General features: G+C 37.9%; 1 protein-coding gene across 2 annotated transcripts in view; it reads left to right on the top strand.

Annotated features, from left to right (window-relative positions):
* The window catches only part of COL4A1 (collagen type IV alpha 1 chain), a 118,799-nt gene extending 100,385 nt beyond the window's left edge, over window positions 1-18,414 (top strand). For both annotated transcript variants that reach the window (XM_058846100.1, XM_058846092.1), the window contains exons 41-52: window positions 326-376; window positions 2,262-2,447; window positions 3,095-3,228; window positions 6,613-6,685; window positions 7,382-7,453; window positions 8,716-8,844; window positions 10,134-10,232; window positions 10,380-10,592; window positions 11,348-11,525; window positions 14,353-14,467; window positions 15,096-15,268; window positions 16,905-18,414. In XM_058846100.1, the coding sequence (XP_058702083.1) occupies window positions 326-376; window positions 2,262-2,447; window positions 3,095-3,228; window positions 6,613-6,685; window positions 7,382-7,453; window positions 8,716-8,844; window positions 10,134-10,232; window positions 10,380-10,592; window positions 11,348-11,525; window positions 14,353-14,467; window positions 15,096-15,268; window positions 16,905-16,986 (1,505 nt within the window). In that variant the 3' untranslated portion in view covers window positions 16,987-18,414. The remainder of the gene's footprint in view (window positions 1-325; window positions 377-2,261; window positions 2,448-3,094; window positions 3,229-6,612; window positions 6,686-7,381; window positions 7,454-8,715; window positions 8,845-10,133; window positions 10,233-10,379; window positions 10,593-11,347; window positions 11,526-14,352; window positions 14,468-15,095; window positions 15,269-16,904) is intronic.
* Window positions 18,415-19,039: the final 625 nt, after the last annotated feature.

Genomic DNA, 19,039 nt, shown 5'->3' with positions numbered 1-19,039 from the left:
TTTAATCAATGTAATCTTGCAAGAATTTCTTTCACAAGAGCTGGTGATACTTTAAAGAGTTGTGTTTTGGAATTAATTTCAGCCTGCAGCTTAGCTGTGAAATAGTGGAGCAGCCTTGCCTTTTCTTCTGGTAGAGTTTTCAGTCATACAGGACCCATTGTGCTAAGTACAATACCAGTGCATAACAAAAACAGCCTCTGCCCTGAAGAACTTTTGCATAAGCCATTTATTTGGAGTTTCTATTTGCATAATAGAGTTTTTTTCATGACAAGTCAAATGTAAGTACTTCTCCAACTTCTCATTTTTTGCTCTCTCTGTATGGCAGGTCTTCCAGGTAGAGGACTTCCAGGATTTCCTGGTGCAAAGGGAGATAAAGGTAAAACACTTACTTAAACAATTCTAAACCTCCTTCTGAACATACTATAACCATAATTCTGTAATACAGACATACCTTCTATTTCATTCTTTTGCATCCTTTGCCTTCTCAGAGTAGGCAGAAGCTCTGAGAGGTTCAAATACTGATTTCTGTTACAGTGTCAACATCTTGGAGTTAGATATACCCTAAAATAGGTAATTATTCATAGTGTGGAATTTACTGCAAGCTGTGGTGTGATAAGGTAATATAAATAACTCCTGTATTTGTGTGCTGTGTTTTTGACTCCAATTATTTCTGTTTTCCTACTAATTTTGCAAGAATCAAAATCTAGTGAGGCTCTGTGCATCAGACAGCTATAGGTAGCGGGTTTGTGGCCAGGATACTGTAGTAATTTCTTTGCCTGAATCTGTTTTGCAGCTCAGATGTATTAATTGCTATTACTTTACTTTTAATTATTTACTATGGCTCAATAGAGCATGTCTAAGCTATGCACAGGAGCATGGTGCAGAGATGGAAAAGATAGTAGAGTCCTGATGAGATCTCTCTGAAAATTTTTATTACCTGGGCTCAGGACTTAATAGCTTGGGTACAGCCACATGACTATGACAATTCAAATCCCTTTATGTTCTCTAAAAAGTGTGTGTCTGCACTGTTCTGTGAGAATGGTTTGATTGGCTTGAGTCAGTGATTGTTCAAGGTGTCTGTAATGCACCATGCTCCATTTTATGAAATAAGTATATCCTAGACACTAGGTTGCAATAGATAGTGAAGAAATATCAACCTGCTGTTGGTAAAGGAAATTGTGTATAATGGGGGAATTTTCAATTTTCACCATCTGGAAAGCACAAACAATTCAACAGTTCAGTTCCATCTGTGAAATGAATATGACACAGCAGATTTTGAAAAACTTACCTCACCCTACCTCACCCATTCATTCAATTAATACAGGAAACTTGTCACGACAATCCAAAGTGATAAACCAGAATTTCGGAATATCTTTTATTTACCATCTTAGACTAATTAACAATCATTAACTACTGCAAAAGCCCTAATGTTGGAGAACTTAATAACCAAAGCATATTTTCTAATCATAGCTCGGTAGGCATGTAGAGCACTAGATTATGAGAACACTTCTCTCACCTTCTCCATGTCTCATTTTGTTAGCTCAGCTCATTTAAAAATATCTGGGTTTAGAGTAAATATATATTCTACTTTCATAATTTGTGTTCTAAATGTATTGTAGTTCCAAAGAAACAAGTCTAGGATTTAAAAACCTTGTTCTGCTCAGGCAGAGAGCCAGGGATAGTGTTCTCTATAAATTTTGTTGCTCTTATTGTTGTACTTATACCAGTTACTCTATATTCTTTTGCTCAGTCTAAAATTAGATTGAATTGCAATCGTTAACTATTTGTACAAGCCTGAAACTAAGTACAATGAGTCTAAATCTAGATCTTAGTAAAAAAGTATTCAATTTTTCTCCAGGAGCAAGTCCTTTTGTGCTTAGTCAAGCAGATCATCCATTGCTTGACTCTGACAATAATAATTGCTGTGGAGTAAGGGTTGGCTTATAAGTAAGTGGGTGCTTTATAAACTTTGTGTAAGGAGTGGTAGAGGGATGCTTAATGTTAATCTATTCTAAGAGTGACTAAAAATAGCCCACTGGTGAGTTTAGATAAGAAAAGGTATGTCAGTCAAACTACTTTCCCCATATTTTAAATCATAATGTGAAGAATAATACAAGTTTTGCATTTTTATAGAAATGTATAAAGTTAATGTCAGTGTTTTCAAAAAGAATAAAGCTTACTATGAGTGGATAATAAGGCAGAAGGTTTCAGTGATTGTGATCTTCTCTCTAATCATGTTCTGTGGTTGTTTCAAATCTTAGGTGCGAAAGGCGAAGTGGGTTTTCCCGGATCCCCAGGAAGTCCAGGGATCCCAGGCCTGAAAGGGGAGCCAGGATATGCAGGTCCACCGGGCCCTAAGGGGAGCCAAGGTCTTCCTGGGCTACCGGGAAGTGCAATTGAAGGCCCTAAAGGAGACAGAGGGCCCCAAGGCCAACCTGGTCTTCCAGGTAATTCTTTATCTTTAGTACTAAAGTGTTGCTGTTCATCGAGGCTCACCTAATTAATTATAATTGATAATACAATCAGTTTTGCATGTCTGTGTTTATCCTCTTCTCCCAGGTCAGAGAAAGCCTTGTTCCCAGGCAGTTTTGGCAGTATGTCCTAAAACAGGCTGATTTTATGTCCTCAAGCAGTTGGCTTTGTCCAGAAATCTTTTTAATGTTGAGAAGGATGCCTCCATTTTCATGTTTCCTTATGGACTTTATTTACATTTTTGAGGCATCTGGGGCTGTATTTTCCTATGTCCTGGAGGGTTAATGTAGTTAAAAATGACCCAGCTTGGCCTTTCCAAGGCAGTGGCCTGTGCTAGAGGCTAAAGAGGAGAGTGGAGCAGAGCTACAAAATATCTTTAGTATGTTTATGCCTGAGGATGAACTATCTGCTTGTTCTGCACATGTGGAAAGCCCCCTCTATTTTCAGTCAGCCACAGAGAGATGATTGGATGAGGAGTCCCCCTGCAACAGATTCTACTTATTTTCTTGAAATGTCACAACAATTATTTTGGTTCTGTCCATCTGTAGACCCTGTTTGTACTCCATCAGATACTGCTGTAAACCAATTTTGCTACTAAATACTATTTTCTTTTGTTTTTTAGGTTTACCGGGTCCAACAGGGCCACCAGGACCTCCAGGTCTGAAAGGGGCCAAAGGAGAGCAAGGGAGCAATGGCTGGCCAGGGGCTCCTGGGGGTCCGGGAATGAAAGGTGATCCAGGTTTCCAAGGACTGCCAGTAAGTTACTTTCAGCACACTCCAGAATTGCTGAAAGCTGGTTCTTGTAATTAATGGATATATTAATCATACAGTTTCTTGTTCAAAATAAAGATATTTTATGCTCAGTGTGCCTTTGGACTCAGAGCTGATAATGTAAAGTCAGCTTGAAAGCATTTCAGTGCTCTTCTTGGAAAGGCTGCCCCAGTGAGCTAATGAACTTATTAGAAATTTATAGATAGTGAGTGGTAACATACAACACCCAAAATATAATTTACAGTGTTTTAACAGTATGGGATGGCTGAAGCACATCCATAAATTCAGCAAATGCATTAGTAGTTAATTTTAAAGGTTGCATATTTCACAATAAATTGCCTTCTGAAAATACCTGAACTGTTTGCTTTCGTTATGAAAGCTCTCAAATAAAGTGCAGTTCAGTACTGTCAGTGATGAAATATTGCTGCTGTTTTAGAACTACAAACAGGCAATAATACTATTAATAAATTTTTGGTCATATATTATTAATTTTCCCTGTCCTAAAATAGTCCCTTTTCAGTATACTTGCAAGAATGAAGTAGAATAGGACAGTCACCCAGAATAATTTGTCTTCTATATTCTCTCTCTCAGAGTATGATCCCTGTTTCCACACTGAAAAATATGCTCTATTTTTTAACTTTTCATTCCTTTTTTCCTACTACACTGGGAATGAGATCATTTAGCCCAGAGTAGAAGGAGGCTCAGAGCGGACCTTATTACTCTTAACAACTCCCTGAAAGGAAGTTGTAGGCAGATAGGGATCAGTCTCTTCTCCCAAGTAAAAAGTGACAGGACAAGAAGAAATGGCCTCAAGTGATGCCAGGGGAGTTTTAGATTGGATATTAAAAAAAATTTCTTCACTGAAAGGGTGGTCAGGCATTGGAATGAGCTGCCCAGGGAAGTGGTAGAGTCACCATCCCTGGAAGTGTTCAAAAAAATGTGTGGATATAATACTTGAGGTGTTTGGTTTAGTGGTGAACATGGTGGTGCTCAGTTAATGGTTGGATTTGATGATCTTAGAGGTACTTTCCAATCTTAATGAGTCTATTTAAAAAAAGGACAATAATACCAATAAAAATAATATTAATGGAAAAAAAGGATGGTAAAATTCCTAGTGTACAGATGGAAGAAAGACTCAGGAATAAGGTCCTGATGTGAAATGCAGGACTTTAAAGGTATACTCTATTCTTGATAATGCAAAGAACTAGCGCATCTTTCTCTGCATCCAGGAGTCACTTAGACATAGTCACTTAGTCACACATAGACATTAAGGATTTGCTTCCATATTCAGACCTTTTTATATTTGATACCATATTCTGCCATACTATACCATCTTTGAAGGTAGTAAATTCCAACATAACACTCCACTATATTTTCCCTAGTTTAGTAATTTGCACTACTTCTTCAGAGAGCTTAATTTCTATACCCCAGGAAATTGTAAAGCTTTTCACTGGTTGATCTACCACTCTGAGACTGTTTGCTGAGAAAGAATGGGAAATGCCTAAGGGATTTGATTCCATGCCTTCAATCAGAAAAAAATGTTTCACTGTCCTTGAGCCATAATTCATAGTGGCGGGTTGTTAACTCGGTGTGAAATGCTGCAGTGAGAGTGGTATTAAATACTAAGCTTCCTCTGGTGATACATACTAAGATGAGTTTCTAATGTCTTCATCCTCCCCAGTGTGGCAGGCTCCTGCCCTGATTATGACTCAGTTGCTCATACAGGTCTCCAGGTACATGGTTACCTATATCAAAACGAATATTTTGTTACAACATGAATGACACAACCTGTCCAAAAATTGTATCCAAAAAAAGTAAATGCAGAGATCAGACTGTGAAATACGAATCTCATGGGTTTTTCCTGTTCATTTGAGTGCTGAAATGAGAGAAGAAACATTTACCTGAAATAGTTTTGTTCTGTTTGGAACAGATCCAAAAAAGAAGTTGTTTACCAAGCTGTATCTGGTAAAAAAAAAAGCTTAAGAAATGCATACTGTTGGAGCAAATGTATTTTGATGGAAAGCTTCCAATAAACTCCTCTTATAAATATTTTTTATAATTATAACCCAAAAATACATTTATTTAAAACTCCATTCTTTTACTGTGATGGACTCATAAGTGCCTTCTGAATGAAAGCCCTCCTGTTTTGGGCTTCGTAAGTTTGCATATTATGATACAAAGAGACGGCCATTTCTTTAAACAATCCTCCATACTGTGACCATGTGACTGAAGGAAACCTGGAAATTTTACTACATTTATGCCTCCCTTAGCATTCTTAAAGGTAGAATTTCTTTTGTTTAGCTTTGGAGTCTTTGGAAGTTTTAACTGTGGGCATCCATTTTTGAACTGGTCATCTCTTCTCCCTTTACAATCAGTGGAAAGAATTGGAAATTTGTGATTCTTCTCAATAGAAGCATCTAGCTTGCACTGAAAGAAAAATCACTCCTGGCTGCCTATTCTATTGCTCTGCAAATATGACTGCTACTGTTGGTATTATTTTTCACTGGGAATTCAATTCACATCTCCAGCTTCTGGTTGGTAGGTTACTTAGGAAAGGGATTTTATTTCTTTCCTCCACCTGTATTCCACGTTTTATTATACAGTGAACTATTACTGCCATACCAAATCAGCCAGGGAGAAACTCTAAACTATACTTACAAGCTTTTTGCAGATGATCTGCAGCAGACACAAGAAAGAAAGGAATTTGGCAGCTGTTTGAATGACTGTTTACAGTGTCTTTTGAAATAGAGTCTTGGTTTTCCTTGAAGAGAGGCTACAGTGAATTTGTTACCATTGATTTCAGGGCTACAGTTTAGAAGGGTGAAGGCAGAAGGAGGAGTTCCCATTGTGTTTGAAGCGTTTTAAATCCTTGAGTGTTTTAGCCCTGTTGAAAAGTAAAAATCTTCAGAGGATTATAAATTGTTGAGCATATTTAATTTCATCCCTTGTGTGAATGTAGAAGTTTTCAAGCCTGCTGTGGTCTAGAATTACCCTATTTAATTATCGAACTAGCAACCTCCTGCTAAGACTGCACTGAAATTAGTAGCTACTGAGATATGTGTTTCCTGATGTTTTTCATAATAATATGGTCTATGGTTGAGAACCTTTTTACTGGCTGCAGTGCTAGAAGGACCTCATTCTGATCTGGTATTTTTGTGAGACAAAAAGTAGTTTAGAAAGAGCAAAGTGTCACTCATGTTCCTGTAGGAGAAGCTTCCCATCTAACCAAGGGAGAGAATGACCTTTTCCTAAACTTAATGGCTTTCTCATATTATATTTTTTTCATAGGTTTCCAATGATGCACAGCCTATTTGAGAGTCTTATCATAATAGTGTAGGATAACTATATTTCACATTTTCTTTTATGCAGGGTAGTCCTGGTTTGCCAGGAGATATCGGTCCAAAGGGTGATCTTGGACCTCCAGGAATTCCAGGTGTTCCAGGTGAGGAGAAAACTTAACATACTCCTGAAAAGTATGCAAAAATGTCTCTTTCATATCCTTCCTCTCTCAAAAGAGATGTCCAAAGAACATTGAATCTAGTTTAATTATTACTGAGCAGGACACTGAAAGCTGCATCAAAAAACATACAAAAGTGTTGAGATTTTTGAGATTTTTTTGTCTCTTGCCTATTCTTGCATTACAAATATTAAATGTGCATTTCCTTTAAAAGTTGGACGAAAAATAGATTGTTAGATACTACCAGTCAAGAATCTTCCAAGATTTTTTTGAGAATTAAAGGGGCAATATTACAGCTATATGTGAGGAAATGAGCTCTGTATGTATCCCTTGTTGATTATATTCCTGCTACTGTCACCATCATGTACATGAAAAAACCAGTTGTATAAAAAATAAAGTCATTAATAGAAAAACATAATGCTTTTAATCTAGAGAATGATATTATTAAAATAAGAAAACTTTAAAGAGAAGAGAAAAAATAAGATAAATTTATTTTCAGTCATCATTTCTTTTGTGACTTAGTGGTGTTTGTATCGTGTTCCTGCAAACAGTTAAAAAGTACTTGTGCAAATAAAGTCGCGTCCTTTTCAGGATCATAAGGTCATACATGATTATTCCACACATATCCTTACAAATCAAGAAATTACTGAATTTTCATGCAAATATTTCCTTTGACTTCAGGTCCAAAAGGAACTCCTGGCTTTCCAGGCCTTAAGGGTGAGCGAGGTGACCAAGGTCTTCCTGGATCTATAGGTATAATAAAGACTTGTGCTTTTCTTCCCAGATGTTTTTGGTGAAATGGTTATTTGTGATTAATTTGTGGCTATAACTCCATCACCATTTTGTTCTGTTCTGTTCTAAAATGCAGAATATGAAACCAGGTATTATGTATCAGCATCTGAACAGTCAGATTAGAATCATAGAATGGTTTGGGTTTGAAGGGATCTTAAAAATCATCTAGTTTCAACCTGGCTTTGAATATTTCCAGGGGTTGAGCTTCTGTAGCTTCTCTGGGAAACCTCTGTTCAGTGCCTCACACCCTCACAGTAAGAAATTGTCCTTCTTAAGTCAAATCTAAATTTACAGGCTTTCTGTATTTCTTTCATGCTGTTGCCCCTTGTCCTGTCACTCCAGACCCAGACTCCAGAGAGGTAAAAAATCTCTCTCATAAACCCCTTTTATATATTGAAAGGCCTCAGTGGGGTCTTCCCTGGGCCTTCTCTTCTCCAGGCTGAACAAGCCCAACTCTGTCAGCCTGTCTTCATAGAAGGTCTCTTCCACCCCTCTGATCATTTTCTTGGCCCTGCTCTGGACCTGCTCTAAAAGGTACATGTCCTTCTTGTACAGGGGACCCCAGAGCTGCATATAATATTCCAGGTGGGGGTTTTAGGAGAACAGAGCAGGGGAGGAACATTACTGGTCACACTTCTTTTCATGTAGCCCTGTATTGGCTTTCTAGGCTCTTTCTGCCAGCTTTTCTGCCAACTCATCCCATTTTCCATCTACCTGTGTTCCCCAAGTCCTTCTCTGCAGGGCTGCTTTCAATCCATTCATCCTCCAGTCTGTACAGATATTGTGGATTGCTCTGTCCCATGTGTAAGACCTTGCACTTGACCGTGCACTTGTTGAACTTCACGAGGTTCCTGTTGGCTCACTTGTCACACATGTCAAGGTGCTGTTGGATGGCATCCCTTCCTTCCAGCATATTGACTACACCACTCAGCTTGGGGCTGTTTGCTAACTTGCTGAGACAACTCCATATAACCAAAGGTCTGGACAGCTATTTCAGTCCATGAGAAGTCTGTTTGGCTGGAGGTATCAGCATAGATAGGCTTCCGTTTGGGGAGCTTTGCAGTTTAATTCACGTGTAAAGTCTAGGACATGTTGATATCTTGTGACTCCCTGTGAGAGGCTCCAGTCTCTGCATAAATGGCAATACAAGGTAATGTTTTTTCGCTTTTTAAAACATTGTGCAATACTAAATACACGGTAATTTTCTTGGTTGATTTCCACAGGTTTACAAGGCCCACCAGGCCCACCAGGTCCTTTTCAGCTTATTAAAGGGGATCCTGGCTTACCTGGACCTGTAGGACCAGTTGGTCTCAAGGGATTCCCAGGACTTCCAGGTCCCAAAGGACAACAAGGTGAGAGTTTCTAATTTGCCAGTAGAAATACATTCCAAGCAATGTAAAAATAGACCAAAGGTAGGCTAGAAAATACAAGATTTTTGGTATAATATCCGATTTTTGTAAGCCACTTGTGTCAATGATGAGGAGGAGAGTCCTTTTTGAAGCTCATCCAAAACAGATGCCTTCCTGGTGATTTTTTTACAGGCTCTCACTCTGCAGTCATCACATCGGTATCTAAGATCAGCAGTAAGCAGAATGACTTGCAACACTCTGCTCATCCTTTCCCCAAAATGGAAGCTTGTTCCATGGTCCTAGATTTCTTCTTTTAGTCCAGATATTGCAATTTTTATAAAGAGTAGGTGAACTGCAGAAATGAAACATGCTAGAAAGTAAGAGAATGGAGCAAAGGGTAGGACAAATGAAATGCTGGCACAGGGACACGTCCTTCAGAATGATGGGACATGGAGAGTGGAAGCTCAGGACTTCTAAGATTCTAAGGGAAAGTTTTTTTTCCTGAATTATTTATGTTAAGTTGATGGGGAATTACAGTGGAGGATAATGAATATCTTCTTCCTTGTTAATATAGTAGATATGAAAGTTTTCCCTTGAAGGTGGGGATAAAATTCTGCAACTGCTATCCTTTAGGAAATGACTGTGAAATAATCTCAGTGACTGAACACAGCATGGGTTTGCTTATACAGGATCCATTGTTCCATCACTAATAGTCAGTTCAGTACATAAACACAATATTACTCTTTGGGTGATCAGGAAAATGAAAACTGTGAGCATCAAAAGCTTCTGATGAGTCACAGAAATGTTGCTATAATGCTGATGGTTTAAAAGGGTTGACTTCCTTTTCCTGAAGTCAGATTTGCTGAGTTTATGTAGGATTCATAGCATCCCTAAAAATTGATAAAGGGAAGACATCACATATATCTGAAAACTTGTTTGGGAAGAAGCTAAGAGGATACCCATTTTCCCATTGTTCATGACCATACTTTTTTATGATCTATTTTTGACTGAGTCATATGATAAGAAGAGAGAGAAGAGATTCCTTTTCATATTCCAGGCAAATGCTATTTATTTTAGATGCATGCTCTCTCCTTCTCTGTTCTTCTCTACAATAGGATCACTTTGCCTGGAGTAACCCTCATATGTGGTCTAGATATGGAACTGTATGCACTGAATCTGAATAAGTTTAGTTTATTCTGCCGCATACCTGTGCTGTCCTGTATTAAAAGCCAAAAAGTCAAAACTAACATGAAATGATTATCCATTAATAATTATTCCTTGTTTTTCAACAGGGGTGACAGGACCTTCAGGTGTACCTGGACCACCAGGTAGTCCCGGCTTTGATGGTCAACCTGGGCAGAAAGGAGAAGCTGGTCCTTATGGTCCCCCAGGTAAGTCCCTGCATTCTTCAAAGACTTGATTCCTTCACAGAAAATAACACATGGTATTGGTTGTGAATGTATCTAATTTCACTTCTCTAGTTGTGTAGGGAGAGTACTGCTGTCTGCAGAAATAAAAGGAGCTTCTCTGTGTTGTAGGGCCCAGAGGATTCCCTGGTCCACCTGGCCCTGATGGCTTGCCCGGGGCTATGGGACCCCCAGGGGCACCATCTGTTGCTCATGGCTTCCTTGTCACCAGACACAGCCAAACCATCGAAGAACCATCCTGTCCATTTGGGACAAGGCTGATTTACCACGGCTACTCCTTGCTTTATGTACAAGGCAATGAAAGAGCACACGGCCAAGATCTGGGTAAGTAGAGACCAAATTAGAATTCAATTAGAATTCATGGCAAACCAAATGTTTCTCTCATTTGTAGAACTGTATTGAGCAAATCTCTATCGTTGCTCTGGCTCAGACCTAGGCATCCCAGAACAAGGAAGATATTGCTGTACCACAGTGAATACAACACCTAGTTACTAAGATGGCTCGTGGGGTTTGGACAGTCTGATGGAACTGGGTGTGCTCTGTCATAACAGATAGTTTATGGGGAGGCCTTTATTGCACTCTACAACTGTCTACAGGGAGGGTAGAGAGTATGGAATTCCTTCTCAGAGGGTCTCGGTGACAGAAGAAGCAATGGACCACAAGTATGAGATATATTTCAGTGAAAGATAAATAAAAGCTTTTTTATCATGCTGATGGTCAGCCATTGAAACAGAACCCCAGAGAGATGGTTGAATTTCTTGCCTTTGGAGGTCCTCAAAACTCAACTAAATCTGGACCCAAGAAACCAGGTCTAACTGGCAGGGCGGTAGGATAGATGACCTCTAGAGGTCTATTCCAACCTAGTGTATTCTGTAATTTTACAGGCAACACTGGACTACTCCTTTCCTTGTCCCATTCCTTCCTCATAAAGCTAAGAGAATTCACTTCCTCTGAGAAAACTGGGCCCTCCAGAGCAAGAGTTCTTTGTCTTTTTATCTGCTCCTGGAAATAATCATTAGGCAGTTGGCAGTGGTTTAACAAAACCGTGTTAAGAAGTAACCTTTCACTTAACATTTCAGGCACAGCAGGAAGCTGTCTTCGTAAATTTAGTACCATGCCTTTCTTATTCTGCAATATCAACAACGTCTGTAATTTTGCATCAAGGAATGACTACTCCTATTGGCTGTCTACTCCTGAACCCATGCCAATGAATATGGCTCCTATCACTGGTGATAATATCAGACCATTCATCAGCAGGTATGGTTTCAGTTCTGCTGTATTTATAAAGAAAAAAAAGCCTGTGGGAAGAGCATAGGGTACTTCATTTTTCTGGGCAAGGCTTTTAATCTTTATATTTGTATTTCCTGCCTTTAAATTTAAAGTTTGAATTCTTTTGATGAAATATTTCAAAGTGTACATGTTTTCAGTTTAGACTTTGATCAAAAATAAATCCATTTTGGGGGAAACCCAAACAAATAGAATAGCCTATTTTGAGTATAATTGAAATGAAAAGATTTACTTTGAAATGTTGTCTTGCAAAAGCTGTGATGTACTTTAAAGGAGAAAAAGTTGTGCAGTTTTTCTCAATTCTCATCTGAAACACTTCCGTTTTTTTGCCTAGCCATAGCTAGAAGCTTTTCAGGGCTCAGTTTCCTTTTGTTTGAAAATGGTAGCATTTTTATCATACAGTAGGCTGACAGGCTTCTTCCATTGTTTTAGACATTCTGCTTGAATACAACCATTATTGTCTGAATTAAAGGAAACAATTGCAAAATCAATCATCTATTTTTTTTTTAATAATTCCAGATTTGCAGCTAGTATAAAGAATGGTGCCTATATCAGAGACATAACTGTTCTGCATCAATGCAACATGTTGAACTTTTGGTCCATTTGAAATTTTAAGACCACTAGAAAACCTCTCCTGTCATAACATGTACAGTGCTGAAGGCAGAGTTGTGAGCAAGTGTGGCAAACTGCCCCACTGTTAGATATGAATCTGATAAGGGAATCTGATTTACAGCTTAAGTGATAATCATTAGATATGAGCATTACTGTCCTTTCTGTCATTGCTTCTAATCTGTATCTGCTCTTGCTGATCCCTCTTCTGGCCATATTTAATGAATGGGAGTGGAGATTGCTGGTAATGATTTCTCAGGCACATCCAAGAGAAAGGACAATCCAAATCATCAGTAGATTGTATTCTAGACATTGTATTCTAGAACGTTCTTGGATGTTCAAAAAGCTATATGGTTCTACTACAAAATATTTGATGTTTATTTTGCATAGTGGAATCCACCTTGTATCTGCAGTTGTACTCTGTATTCTTTCTTCTGGCTGAGTACCAAAGAAGTTGGTATATTTTGAAAATGAATGGGCAGATTGAGGACAAAATTGTCAAGAGAGACTATAGCTTTTGTTAGTCTTAAATTTTTGGTTGTTTGTTGCATGTGAATGGAAAGGGCTTGACTTTCAGAAAAATTCAAATTGTCATCCTCTGAAATTCATATTCCTTTTATGCCCTCCCATATCATGCATCCAAAAGAGCCTTTAACAGTCACGTTTGAAACTCTTGCCAAAGGAGGTACTAACCAACACTTTGCCTTACCTTATGCCTACGGATTAGCTTTTGCACCATAAAAATGCGTAAGTGTGTATATGTATGTACATATGTGTATGTGTGCATGTATGCTTATGTGTTTTTCTCTTTTTAGTCATAGCAATGAGTGAAATAGTTGTAATACTCCTTTTAGGAAATTAGCAAAGAATCTGGAAGACACTTCTTTTAATTTATTTTATTAGTTAATGCTTTTTAACCAACAGTTTGCCCTGTCCAAATGTTGAAAATGCGTAGAAGTGTCACTGCTGCCTTGAATCATAGGACTTCTTTTCCTGTAAGGCCTTCTACTGAAATACCAGAAATCTCTTGAAGCAAAGCAGAGCTCTAAGAATAGAGGCAGCTTTACATTCCTTCTTTTAACTTACTCTTTCATTGATGTGTTTCTTAAAATAACTCTCGCTTCTGCACTAAAGATGAAGGCAGTAGGTATGAAAGCAGTCTTCACAAGGCAGAAATAGAAGGCTTTCATTCTGAATACCTTTGCTTCCCTGTGTTTTCCAGAATCCAGCTTAATCCATTTTGCACTTGATTCTTTTCCCTGTTCTGATAACAGGAATCAGACAGTTTAGTTTTGAAGCATTTTCATAATTGGTAACTGCAGCAGCCAGTTGGAGAGTTGTACAAGAAAAAATGGATTGTATCTACTATCTATTTATTACCAGCCCCCATATTAAAATTCCAGCCCACCTCATGTCTTTTTTATGATTCATCTGTGAAGGCATGATTGGTCATTGGATTATTCAGTAACCTAGCAGTTCTGAGACATGAGGAATTTGTCTAAAGTAAAGGAACTGGTGCTGCATGCCTTTCTGGAGAATTGCTTTGAAGTTTGTTTTGCAAGTTACTTTGCTAGAAATCTCTACTAGAGATACAGACCGCAAATGTAAATAAAAACACTTTCAAGAAAAATGCATGGGAAAGAGTCTGCATTAGATTAGATTAGCAGTGATTATGTTTGTAAGACATTTTCCAGAGAGATGGCTTTTTCTCTGGAAGTCAGAGCTAAGTTTAGGATGATGAATTGCTCTTACTTGTTTCTGATCACAGTAGACCACTTTTAAGTGATACTTGCTGAGTTACCATGTTTGGCTATTTGCCTCCCATGTTCATGACATTGAGCACTTGTAGAAACTTCAGTACAAACAGAACTAGAAAAAGAAAAATACATGTAAATATTCAGATAAGTGGTCTCTTGTTCTTTTCTCATAGGAAAGCTAATAGGAGTAAGACTTAATAGTTGAACTAAGTAAGGAAGAAATCAGAAGTTTAAAAAATAAATTAGAAATTAACAAAAAAGAAAAAAAAAAAACCAGCTGGCTGTTTTCCTAAATGAAACATTGTGATTTTCCATTGGTTTTGAATGTGACAACATTTTCTATTTCAAGATTCCATAAAGAAAATAGCTTGTGAATAAAAAAGCATTAATCTTTAAGTGCATGCAGCTCATTCATGTCTTGGTCCTTCTAGATGCTCTGTATGTGAAGCTCCTGCTATGGTAATAGCTGTTCACAGTCAAACAATTCAAATACCACCGTGTCCCGAGGGCTGGAGTTCACTTTGGATTGGTTACTCCTTTGTCATGGTGAGTGCACTGGCACATACTCTGAGCTGAGGAAAGCATTTGTTTCAGTGTTTTGATCTACAGAAAGTTAATAAATTACTCTGTCACTTCAGGTTTTAGGAGGGCATTAGACCTCCACCCTTTGTAGTGACTTCAAAAAGAATCTGATCATTTTCCCAGGCAAGGCCTGGGCATGGTCTGAGACACAGTGTGGGTCCTGAGCTGTTAGCACTTGGCAGTGGGAGAGAGGCCACTGGAGTGTGGGGTGTGAATGGAGTTAAGCTAGTCAGATGAAAGCCATACCAGACCTTATGCCTTCTGAACCAAGAGCTAGCCCTGGCATATTGCTTACCTAGAGATTGCTTGGGTCCTGCTGTCTGTCCTGAAGGACTTCTGTGCATACAGCTGCCCCTGAAGCTGATATTGCTGATGTGTCATGCTGCTGTTGAGTGTGAGAATCCAATGCCATCTCTGGAGCTTTCAGCTCCGCCTTCTTGTTCCTCCTTGAGCTGAGCAACAGAACAGGAGATGGACAGAACAGAGGACAAGGAGAGAAGTGTGACAAAATATTTGTGCGAGAGAGTTCATTGAAGGTGTAGCAGAAGAGGTAAAGAGTCCCTCTCTTACCAATGCTTTTGCATTTTCCTAGCACACCAGCGCTGGTGCGGAGGGCTCTGGCCAGGCCCTGGCGTCCCCTGGTTCCTGCCTAGAGGAGTTCCGCAGCGCTCCCTTCATTGAGTGCCATGGCCGGGGCACCTGCAATTATTATGCAAATGCTTACAGCTTCTGGCTCGCCACTATAGAAAGGAATGAGATGTTCAAGTAAGTTCATGATTTATTTATCACTCTCTGAGACTCAGTTGAGCTTTATCACTGAATAAAAAAAGTATTTTTTTGAATGTAATACAGGTTCAAGTATTGGCTGTCCACCAGCTCAGTTAATTTATGTAGTTAACTATTTTCATAACAGAAAGAAAAAAATAATAGTAGCTTCTAGGGGAATTAGTAAATGTATCATCAGTTAGTGTTTGCAATGTGTCATTTGTACCATGTATTTTTATAATAATCTAACAATGTTCACAATTCCACTATATTTTAGGTTGTATTCACCAAGTGGTAGCTGGGATAGGCTGACATACTGATTGAAACTAGATTAGAATATAACATTTCCTGTAATGGGTGTGAACATATAATAGAACCACTTGCAATTGGTACAGGTGTTAAACTAGGTGGGTTGAACAATTATTTACCATTCCCTAATGTTAGAGGAAGTACATTTGAGTAAAATGCAGCTGGTGGTAATAGGCTTTGTTCTGCTTTCCTGCACATAAGTATTTGTCAACACAGACTAATTTGCTCTATATGAATGTTATTAATATGTTAGCATATAGATCAGTTCCCATGTCTGCATAGCTTAGCTGGTCAGCAGACATTCCTCTGGAGCACAAGTAATCACCCTCTTCCACCACAGTCCTGACTGCTGCTGCTGTTACCCTTCATCACTTCATGTCTTCTAGATCTGTGAATGCTGCCTTGCCTGTCTCAGAATGAAGCAGGTTGTTTAGCCAGTTTTCACTGTTTATTTATCAGATAGTAGTCATTGGAGTAGGCAGAAATATTGAGCACTGGGACTTGATCACTGGGGCTGTGATAATCTCATCAACCAGAAAAAATACCACCAAAACCACTCCACCACTGGGGTAAACCCTGGATCCCTAGGAAAGAGGAAAGCTGGTCAGAAAAAAATTGAGACTGAGCACTACAGTTGTTACCATTTCTTGAGTCCTACCCAGAGACCTCTCAGCTTCACATCCTTTTCTGGCTACAAACTATGCCTCAAATTAATAAAATAATCCCAGATCAGGGGACCTGCCCTTCTATCATAAATCACAAATACTCCTCAATTTCCTGTAAACTCATAATCTTTTTTAATGAAACCATTAAATGCAAGCACACTTTTGTCTGAAAATTATTTATTTCTAGTTGCTAGGAGTAATTCCTTATGACAGGTTAGAGACTAAAGGCTTTGGTTTGTGTTTCTGGATGACATCACATAATTTCCTTTGCCAGCTTTTCAGTTGTCTTTAAAGTCACAAGAGTTAGCAGAAGCTCATAAACAGAATTTAGCTGCTTTGCCCAATTTTATTTTATTACCCAAATTCTAGATGGTTTTAGAAGATGGTTTAAGGATCCTTCTTTAACAGATGGTGTTTTAGGTTAAGGACGTGTTATGCCTCGTGAAAGAACTGAAATCTTCAGTAACTGTAAGTGTGCGATGTTTAAAACTAAGCTTAGGATAGTTTGTGACCAAACTTGGAAGTGATTACACACTGGAGAACTTAGGAACACCTTTTTGATTCAGCAGAGGCTGGAAGAGAGACTTGAATTCAAAGTTGGTGTTGTCAATCATAAACCTGAAAATTGTTAATGGGCCTTTATATTTCTTTCTTTTCAATAGGAAACCAACTCCCTCAACTTTGAAAGCCGGGGATTTACGCTCAAATGTTAGCCGTTGTCAAGTCTGTATGAGAAAAACATAATGACTTTTGAATTTCAACTAATTTCACACAATATGGTGCTATTCGTTTAACAGCAATGAAGCCTAGACATATATCATATGTACCTCATTGTTGTCCAATATGAAAACAGTAAAGTGCCTTTTAGGAACTTGCATAACTAACACACACTGCTTTACTGGCCCTGTCCTTGCTAAAGAAGAAAAGAGACAACAAAGATAAGCTTCAAATGTTGACATGCCAAATGGCACTTTTGATCAAAGTATATGTATTTTTTATATAAATGCAATGCACTGATAGAATAAAAAGTCAGCATTTATCCAGAAAAAAAATGCAAAGGTGCTAGGAGGTATGCAGTTCTGCCTTATACTGTTTGACCCCCCTTTTCTCATTCTTGTATTATATATTTAGATTCATTTTTCTTCCCCAGATAAGTTTGTTACCGTTATCTAGGTGTCTTAAAATCCCAGACTCTTAGGTATGTACTTATTGTTCTTGTACAAAGAAATACTAATGTAAAAAAGAGGTTTGGGATTACAGACTGTGGTTAAGCAACATGTAACCATCTTTTCACAACATAGAGCAGCATCCTGCAAACCTTTGCTTCTGTTTGTAGCCTTTAGCATTGTCAGTATTAATGGGTCTAGATCTGGAAGAGATTGCCAAATTGGCTTCACAAATAGGCAAGTAAGTGTTTCTGCTATGTTGGTACTATGCAGCTTCTTTGTGCAGTAGAACAAACTTTCCTGTGGAATAAAGAATGATCCAGCAATGGTCAAGAAAAATATATATATAAATATTTTAGTAATTTATATAGATATCAACCATTAGGCAAATCAAGCTCTGAGTTTATAATTTCAAAAAGAAGCTTACAAAATTTTCTTCTTTTCAGTGTCATGAATTAGGTGTTAAATGCCAAAATATGATGTGAAATGTTCATTTTACATAGCCATTTCAATGCTGAAGTTGCAGAGACTGAACCCAGGTTAATAGTTATTTGTGTTTATAATAGTAAATCCTGCTTTGAGCTTATAGTCTTTATTCTGTATTTAATATTTTTCAGGGTTTTAAACACTACTCACACACTGAATGACTTGATTTTGAAAAGTATAAGGCCTTAATTTTGTTAATATTGTGCCAAAAAAATTCTTCAAAGTGGCCTCAGAAATATTTCTAAAGAATTTCTATGCAATGATACCATTGTTTGAGCACGTCTGTGTCCAAAAATGTTTTATGGACTATTACCATGAAAATACCAAAAGATTTTTGCAAATGCCAAGGCCTTTGTGTAATTTCTTACATGTGTATTTCTTAAAAATTCAAGTTTGTAATAAAACTATTTGTGTAAAAAAAAACAGAAGAAAGGAAGACGTTTTTACTAATTTGTTATTAGCATTCATTTACAGAAATGAATTAATTTTTAATAAGTCACCAATAAATGCACAAGCTTGATGCAATCCTAGATGATTTTTGTTTTGCACATCTTGCAGATGTACAAAGCATCTTCTGAAGGGGGAAATAGGGCACTGTACAGACACCTCTGTTGTAATCTTGTAAGAACTGAAACTGATAGATGAACCATGAGAAACTTATCACTGAAATGTATTTGATAGGAGCACATTATAAAAATCTGCTAACTTCATCTCAGCTCATGGGAATCGATCTAATTATATACATTTTTCACTTTTCCTTTGAATTTTTCATGCACAAACAGAACTGAATTATATAGAATAAAAATTAAAATATCTCATATAACTTTGCTTGTAAGTGGGCAAGGTGAATCTTGGCTCTGGTTGAAGAGGAAATGGGCCATGCTATCATTTTCCTTGGCAAAAGCACATAATTTACTAAAGTTTCATGTTGTTTTCCAAAATTTGTGAGGACACTATGGCTGCTGCATATGTTTTGAACTTGGCTTTCAATTAAAAACTTTCAGGACATTCTCTGACCAAATGCCTGAAGGTTCCTGCATAGAAATTGGCCATTTCATTTAGCAATGATTCTTAACTTTCATGGAAGTTCTGACAATTGATAATTTTATTTGTAAAAGACAGTCCTCATGAAAGTTCCTTGCTAG

Source organism: Poecile atricapillus, chromosome 1 (genome assembly GCF_030490865.1).
Source record: "Poecile atricapillus isolate bPoeAtr1 chromosome 1, bPoeAtr1.hap1, whole genome shotgun sequence".
Taxonomy (NCBI): domain Eukaryota; kingdom Metazoa; phylum Chordata; class Aves; order Passeriformes; family Paridae; genus Poecile; species Poecile atricapillus.
Note: the sequence above shows the minus strand (reverse complement) of the source record. Positions and strands in the feature narration are given on the sequence as shown.